Genomic DNA, 8,325 nt, shown 5'->3' on the forward strand with positions numbered 1-8,325 from the left:
CTGTGAGTTCAAGACCAGCCTGGTCTACAGAGCTAGTGACAGGACAGGCTCCAAAGCTACACAGAGAAACCCTGTCTCGAAAAAACAAAACAACAACAAAGTTCCTTATCCTTGCTTAAGGTCATAAGAGATTTTCCAGTGATCAAGGAGCGCTGGGGAGAGCAGGGTTATGGAGCCAATTCACCCTGATTCAGATCCTGTCTGCACTATTTTCCAGCTGTGGGCCTGAGGGGAATGCCCTGGTTCCCAGCTGTGCTGTGAGCAGAGCAGAGAGCTGCTCACTCCCAGGGCTCTAGAGGAACAGTCAAGGCGCTTACCCCAGAGCTCTAACTGCTCCCCAGTGGCCCCCTGTCTGAGGATGACCGCACAGTTGCACTCTTGGTGGCTGTCGAAGGCCCCAGCGACCCTCTGCGCATGACTGCTGGGTTCCCCTGAGCACAGTTTTGCACACGCCAGCTTGAATAGTCTACTTTTCTCTAATGGTTTCTCCTGAGTTTGCCTGCCTAGCTTCCCTCGAGAGCCCCCAGGGCACATCTACAAGACCAGGCATGTCCCACTGCCACCACCTCTAACAAACCTGGGCCAGGAGCCAGCCAGCTGCCTTAGTGTCACGTGTCCGGTTCAAGCCTAGGGTTGAGCTCCCAGCCAGGGGCCACGGCCTGTCCCAGCCCAAGGAGCAAGCCCAAGATGCCCTGGGAAACTGATTCCCTTAGAGTCACCCTCTTTTGCCTTACAGAAGAAAATGAGGTTGGCTGTCCTGAGGGCTTTGAGCTGAACTCCCAGGGAGCATTTTGTGTGGGTGAGTCCTTCCCAGGGCCTTATGAACAAAGTTGGCCTCTCCTGGGGTGCACAACTGCCCCAGCCAGCGGGCAGGGGAGCCTGTGAACATGGTCTTGTGTCTCCACCCCAGACAAGAATGAATGCTTGGGGGGTCCCAGCCCCTGCTCCCATAGCTGTCACAATGCCCCTGGTCACTTCTGCTCCTGCCCCCCTGGCTTCACCCTGGCCTGGGACCACAGGCACTATAGAGGTGAGCAACCCAGGGACAGCGCTAGTCAGTGGCGGCCCAGGGTGCAGCCGTCTCCTCAGGGCCGGACCCCAGAGGGAAGCGCATACTGTGGAGGTAGCATTTTCCAGAAGATACTGACGCTCAGGTGGAGAGATGGTGAGGACCCCCAGGACAAACACGGGACACTCAAGCCCAGAATGTCTCTCCACAGCAGCTTCAAGTCTTGGTAGCCCTGTTCTAATTTTCTGAGTAATAACTGAACAACAGGTCCTGAGACTGACCATGCCCTCACCTCTCACTCCCAGCAGCTGGGCCTGGACCAACCAAGTCTCCCTTGGCTTTCTAGCCTGGCTTCATGGGGACACGGTCTACAGCCTTCCATTGCAACTATGGGCTGGGGGAACCTTTATGCCAGGTTCAAGGCTGTACCAGTGGCTTAGGCCAGGGTGTAAGGATGGCTTCCGGGAGGGCACATGCTCACATGGCCCCTTGTGTGCTTTGCCCACAGATGTGGATGAATGTGTGGGAGATGCCCACCTCTGCCAGGAGGGGCAGCGCTGTGTGAACCTGCTCGGAACCTATACCTGCCTCCCTGACTGTAGACCTGGCTTCCGGGTCACTGCTGATGGAAAGGGTTGTGAAGGTGACCGGGACACAAGGCAGGGCCTGGTCATACTCCCAGAGCCCAGAGAGTGTCGCTGGGATTCAGAGCATCTAGAGCACTCTTGGCAGAAGCCCAGAGCTGGGGTCCTGTCTTTTCTATTCTTGACCCCTGCCCACCTATGGTTGACGAAGGAGGGAGTAAGCCATTTCCTGTGACCCCCCACCCCACATCGTGGTCCAGGTCCTTCTCAGCACAGCTTCCAGACAGCCTCTGTGCATCTGACTGCACACTGACATTCACGTGCTGCCCCTGGGTGGGGGACCTCTATCATTCTATGGTTTCAAGGCACTGGGTTCATCCATGTCATGTGATGTTTTGCTGGGCAGACTTGATCAAACATCTGTTCATCTCAGATCAGACAAAGGAACAATTCCTTCAAGTCTAGCGTAGTGAACCAGTGATTTGGGGAGCTACTTACAGAGGAAGGAAGGGTGAAGGGCTACTTGCAAGAACATAGTGACTCATGGAGCCCATCCCAGCCTGGGTCTCCTCTTCCTTGGCAACCATTTACTGTTCATAGAGCCCAGAGGGAGAGATTTGTGAATCTTTAAGTTTCAGGAAGTTTCTGGGTCTTAAGAGATTCTTTCCCCCTCCCTCTCAGCCCCTTCCTCTCTTTTCTTTCCTCTGTCCCTCTTCCCTCCTGCCTCTTCCCTCCCTCCATCTCTTCCTATATACTGAGTCTTTAAATCTTTTGCACACATGACTCCCTTGCCAACGCAACATGAAGAAGGTCTCTTCTTACCCCTTACACATGAGGAGCTTGAGAATCAGAAAGGACTGTTGCCTACCAGGGCCTAGAATACTGAGAGCTCAGCTGGAACCCACATCCTAAGCCCCTTCCTCTCTCTGGTGCCGGGGGCCTGCTGCTTTCTGACCTGGGTCGCAGGCAGAATGGGAAGTGCCGGCATGCAGCCTTGTGCAATCACCATTAGAAAATGAGACACTAGACAGATGAAGCCTTGCTGTGAAGTGGGAGGGTACACCCCTGGAGGAGGCCTCTGGGCCAAACCGCTTCCATAACCGTGCCTCCCCAGATGTGGACGAATGTCTGGAGCAGCTGGATGAGTGTCACTACAATCAACTCTGTGAGAACACTCCGGGTGGCCACTATTGCAGCTGCCCCAGGGGGTACCGCCAACAAGGCCATGGCCTTCCTTGCCTAGGTAAGGGGACAGCCAACCCCTCCCTGCATCCTGTGTCTCACTCAGCCCTGGCTCAGAACAAAGAGCATTTATGGTCTGGTGAGTCTGGGAGGGATTGAAGCAGCAACTGAGGCCACCAGATCTGTGGATGCCAGAGGGGGAAGAGGTGAAGACAGGACAGGACCTCAGACAGGCAAAGGGGGTAGAACAGATGACTATCACTAAGGGCTGTGGGACTCTATAGCCTGGGGTGATGCTCAGAGCTGGCAGGTGGCCCCTGAATGCAGCCCTGAGAGCCCAGAGCTGGGAGGTGGCCCCTGATTGCAGCCCTGGATGCTCAGAGCTGGGAGGTGTCCCCTGACTGCAGCCCTGGGGTGCTCAGAGTGGGGAGGTGGTCCCTGGCTGCACCCCTAGGGTGCTCAGAGCTGGGAGGTGATTTTGTCCCTGACTGCAGCCCTGGGGTGCTCAAAGAGAGGAGGTGTCCCCTGATTTACAGTCATAGGGTCAGAGGATATGCTGGTAGAGGGATCCTCAGGAGGCCAGCGTGAAGGAAACATCTGTGTAGTGTGCAAAGCATTGAATTCTGGGAAGATGGCAGGAAGGGGCAGCTGGAGCCAGGCACAGAGGCACATGCCTCTCATCTCAACACTCAGGAGACAGAGGCAGGAGGATCATGAGTTTAGAAGCATTCTGAGCAAGACTCTGTTTCAAAAAAAAAGATATATGGGGACAGCTGAAGCAAAGGCAGCCACAGAGCACCCTATCCCTCACATCCCACCTGGCTTCCTCCACAGACATCAATGAGTGCCTACAGCTGCCCACACCCTGTGCCTACCAGTGCCACAACCTCCAGGGTAGCTACCGATGCCTATGCCCGCCGGGCCAGATCCTCCTACGGGATGACAGGACCTGCGCCCCATTGGAACGAAACAATCAAAATATCACCACTGTCAGCCTCCGGAGCCCATTTGTGTCCTGGCTTCGGTCTCGGATACCCAGGCCCAGTGGCTCCTACCATGCCTGGGTCTCCCTCCGGCCTGGTTCTGGAGCCCTGAGCAGTGTGGGAAGGGCCTGGTGCCCAGCTGGCTTCATAAGGCAGAACGGTGTGTGTACAGGTAAGGTGGGCCTGGGCTCCTAGGCTGGGCATGGAGCTGGGCAAACTCAGAATCCCAGCACTCATGGATAAAGTGAGATGGGGGGAGGGGGAATGCTGTAAGTGAGGGGCAGAGCCGTGTCATACTGATGGACCAAAGCAATCCCAAGAGGGCTACTGGCATGGTCGTTTGACTTTGGGGTGCTTTGTCCAGAGGGAGGCCCCTCCTAGAAAGACGCCTGAGAAAAATGCACTTTGAGAAACACTCCTCTTGAGGGAGAGAGGTTTGGGGAGTGAAAGTTCTCTTGGATGTGAAGGTACCATGAGGGGTGTGGGAGCAGGGGTGCAGTCTATGGACACTGTGCAAGGAGGGCTGACTGCACAGAGGGGCCCTGTGCCTCTGCCTGGGACAGGACTCTCAAGAGAATGGCCCCTCCTCTTGCCTCGGTGATGGAGGCGATAGAGCTTCCACACACTCCACCAGCCGCGTGCAGCAGGCCTGGGTGGGGCAGGCAGGGGAGGGGTTGCCTGGAGCGGGGACCTTCCCTGATGGGTCTCAGAGCTCTTGGCCTCTTGGCAATCTGACTCAGCACTTCTGTTCTATCCCCCCACCCGGACCAGACCTTGACGAGTGCCGTGTGAGGAGCCTGTGCCAGCATGCCTGCCAAAACACAGAGGGCAGCTACTATTGCCTCTGCCCCTCTGGCTACCGCCTCCTCCCCAGTGGGAAGAATTGCCAGGGTGAGCCAGCCAGGGCCAGTCCACACCCCTCCACAAGCTGTGCTGTGTGTCCCTGGGCTATTTTCCTCCGGTCTCTGAATCTCGCCTTTCTGATGGTTGAAGTGAGACAGGAAGAGGGTGGTACTACTGCTGGTGGGTGTTATAATGGCCTCTAATGTTAGCCCAAGAACCTTCCAGGATGCGCAAGGCCTGGGGCTGGTCCAGCTGCTTCTCAGACCTGTGGAGGGGGATCCTCCCTGTTCACCCTTGCCCTCTGCCATGCAGAGAATAGACAGGAGGGATGGCCACTGGTAAAGACCCAGAGGGGAGGCTAGTGTCACTACCCTTCCAAGTTCTCCAGCTGATAGCAGGAAGTCCCTACAAGCCCTGCCCTGTAAAGACACACCCTGGGAAGATGAGAGTGTGGGGAAGGGGGTCTATCCTCAGGGCTCCGCCCACAGAAGGCTAGTCTCTGACTCCTGGGCCTCCGGGCTTCCTCTGCTCTCCCCTCCCACGTTCTATCTCCCACTGCACCCTACTGCTCAGACATCAACGAGTGTGAGGAAGATGGCATCGAGTGTGGGCCTGGCCAGATGTGCTTCAACACCCGAGGCAGCTTCCAGTGTGTGGACACACCCTGTCCGACCGCTTACCGGCAGGGCTCCAGCCCTGGGTAAGAAAGGGCCTAACTAGCAAAGTACAGGAGGTGGGGCACACACATACTCCCAGGGCCTCTCCTACAGCTCCCCTATGCCTGGACCCCCCACCTCCAGGAAGTCTTCCCAAGGCCAGGGTTAGCTGTCCTGCCAGGAATCCTGGGCAGGGGCGGGTGTAAAGTGCTGGCACACCTGGCAAACCTGTACCCAGGTGGAGACGAGCTTGCCTCCTGTGCGTGGTGATCCGGGCGCCTTGTGTGGTGTGCTCTCCGGGACAGAGAATGCACCCTCCCTTCTACACACATAACCTCGGAGAGAAAGCACCCAGAAACATAGAAATTAGAGGAATCTCACCGACTCTGGGACTCTCAGCTCACTATGTTCACAAAGACCTGAGTACTTGGGTCAGACGGCTTGTACTCGTGGGGCATGAGACCCTCCAGAGAGAAAATGAGGCAGGCAGTGGAGGAGACTCCTACAAAGCTGACCATGTGTCTTTGAGCCTCTACTACGCTAGGAGTCTAGGCATGTGGCTCAGCCCCAGGCTTCTCTCCTCTGGGCACCGCTGAGTGGACCTGAGCAGCTGAGTTCTACCACTGCTGTGTGCCTTCTGAGCTGCCCTGGGCTTTGGACCAGGAAGGAGAGGAGGAAGGAAATGCTAGAGGGGAGACGGCCCTATCTGGTGTCTCAGTTTGCTCATCTCTGAAACAGGCTAATAGTGGCACCTGTAGGCAAGGTATTCGGGGTTGAGGAGTACTAGGTGGCAGTCACATGAGCGTGTCTCTGCCACCCACAGGACCTGCTTCCGCCGCTGCTCGCAGGACTGCAGTGCCAGCAGCCCGTCCACACTACAGTACCGCCTGTTGCCGCTGCCCCTTGGCGTGCGCGCCCACCATGATGTGGCGCGCCTGGCCACCTTCTCCGAGGTCGGCGTCCCTGCCAACCGTACAGAGCTCACGGTGCTGGAGCAGGACCCGCGAAGCCCCTTTGCTCTGCGCCAGCTGCGTGCTGGACAAGGGGCGATCTATACCCGCCAGGCGCTCACCCGCGCTGGCCTCTACCGCATGACCGTACGTGCAGCGGCACCGCGCCACCAGAGTGTCTATGTCCTGCTAATTGCGGTGTCGCCCTACCCATACTGAGCAAGCAAAGCCAGAGTTGCAGGTCCACCACGACCTCACAGGGAGGAACAGGGCGGCCCTTGCCCATGACACCTGCAGTGATAAGAGGAATGTCCTCTTCTCCCGCCCCTTGCGTCAGCGAGATCTTCAGTAAACACGGCTGTGCACAGGACCTTGGCCCCAGGGCAGAGAGGGCTACCCCTTGGTGGCAAAGCCCTTTGTGCAGGCCCAATCCTAGCCTGCCTCAAATCTCAACGGGGAGCTGAACAAGGTCTCAGGGGTCCAGGACCCCAAAGAAGACAGACCCAGTAGGGATTACAGGGGCTGACACTGACCTGACCACAGGGAGTGTGTATAATATAAAAACTTTTTTTTACTGACTTGATAGCTTTGCCGAGTTATTTTACCTTGCTGCGGAAGGCCCTGGGAGGGAGGTGACCAGCCCCTGCTGTGACCCCAGCTGCTGGCTCTAACAGATCCTTGACCTTAGGAATCACAAGGTCTCCATCACTAGCTCGGGTGTTGGTTTGGTGTAAAACAGAGCAGCTCAGCAGGGCCTCCCTTCCCCCACAGAGCTGTGGGGGGATTAATGAAACTTGAATGTTCTTCATGGACACCAACCTGTGTTAGCAAAAACTTGGTATATTAATTCTCAAGAATAATTTTAAATCACCATGCATGATGGCACATACCCTTAATCCCAGTACTAGGGAGGCAGAGGCAGGGAGTTAGGTCATCCTCCTCTGCATAGTGGATTAGCCTGGACTACAAGAGAGACCCTGCCTCAAAACAATGGTAGCAGGTTTTCCTGCTCCCTAGCACCCTTGTCTAACTGGCAGGCACACACTTGGCTCCATTCCTCTGTTGTTTGTGAATCTTGTCACTAGAACATGAGACCTTGAGCACAGGGTTGGTTTTTACAAAATCACTTCTGGTGCCAGTGAGTGAACGAATTAGCTGACTTAAAAAAAAAAAAAAACCAGAACAACAAAACAAAACTCAACTGTGAAGTAATTCGCAAATCAGCTACAGCAAGCAAACAGACTACACGATTTTGTGTGGATGCGGACTGTTGAGGGGGAAATGGGCTGAGGGGACGGCAGCTTTGGTAACCTTGCCAGCAAGCTCAAGTTCGAATCCTAGAAACCGCATACTGGCATGGCGACCCAAGCTTGTAATCCCAGCGTTGAGGTGGCAGTGGCAAGTGGAATCCTGCCGTCTAGACGTCTGGATGGGCTCTCAAAGCCAAGGAGAGGCTCTGTTTCAAAGATGAGCTGGATGGCTCAGGTGGAAGTGTGCTCGTTCAGGCTTGATAGCCTGAGTTTGGTCTCTAGAGTCCATGGTAAAAGGGAGAACCCACCCCCGAGAGGCATCCCCTGGACTCTGCACCTGGGCCGTGGCACCCAGACACCACACACACAAATAACAAATTATTTTGAAAAGTGGTCCGTGTGTCTGGGAAACAATACCCATGTTTGCACACATACAAATATGCACATACACATGCAAGGCAAATACATGGAAACAGAGATGAGGAGGGGCGGGAGATGGGGAGCTGGAAGGCTGTAGAGATACGGATGGATATAAATGCCCACAGAGTTAGCTCAGTGTACAATGGATGGGGCTGAATAGATTCCAGATGCTCTTGTCCTCCCCCCAGAGAGGGATGGGTCATTATGTATAAGCCAAGTCAGTCTCCTAATCTCACTGGCTGAGCTACAGCCACAGCCCCTCTGGGGCAGTTATTAACAGTCCCATGGGGTAGACCTCACCAAAGGGCTGACCTTTGAGCAGCTACCTGGTAAAGGGAGGGAGGGAGAGAGCTCAACCACCATAAGGAGCAGCAGGGGGTCCAGGGCTTCAAAGGGGAGGGCCTAGCAATGAGGGTGGGGATTACTGGGGAAAAGGGGAAAGGGAACG

General features: G+C 55.7%; 1 protein-coding gene across 3 annotated transcripts in view; it reads left to right on the plus strand.

Moving 5' to 3' along the window:
- Positions 1-6,790, plus strand: part of Hmcn2 (hemicentin 2) — a 152,281-nt gene extending 145,491 nt beyond the window's left edge. For 2 of the 3 annotated variants that reach the window (XM_050155357.1, XM_050155358.1), the window contains 7 exons: positions 737-799; positions 1,518-1,652; positions 2,708-2,836; positions 3,610-3,930; positions 4,530-4,649; positions 5,175-5,301; positions 6,081-6,790. In XM_050155357.1, coding sequence (XP_050011314.1) covers positions 737-799; positions 1,518-1,652; positions 2,708-2,836; positions 3,610-3,930; positions 4,530-4,649; positions 5,175-5,301; positions 6,081-6,426 — 1,241 coding nt within the window. In that variant the 3' untranslated portion in view covers positions 6,427-6,790. Of the gene's footprint in view, positions 1-736; positions 800-910; positions 1,031-1,517; positions 1,653-2,707; positions 2,837-3,609; positions 3,931-4,529; positions 4,650-5,174; positions 5,302-6,080 lie in introns of all 3 variants that reach the window. The other variant, XM_050155359.1, reaches the window with a different exon arrangement.
- The last annotated feature ends 1,535 nt before the right edge of the window (positions 6,791-8,325 follow it).

The sequence above is a fragment of the Alexandromys fortis genome, unplaced genomic scaffold (genome assembly GCF_014885135.2).
Source record: "Alexandromys fortis isolate MF-2015 unplaced genomic scaffold, M_Fortis_MF-2015_v1.1 scaffold_72, whole genome shotgun sequence".
Lineage (NCBI taxonomy): Eukaryota > Metazoa > Chordata > Mammalia > Rodentia > Cricetidae > Alexandromys > Alexandromys fortis.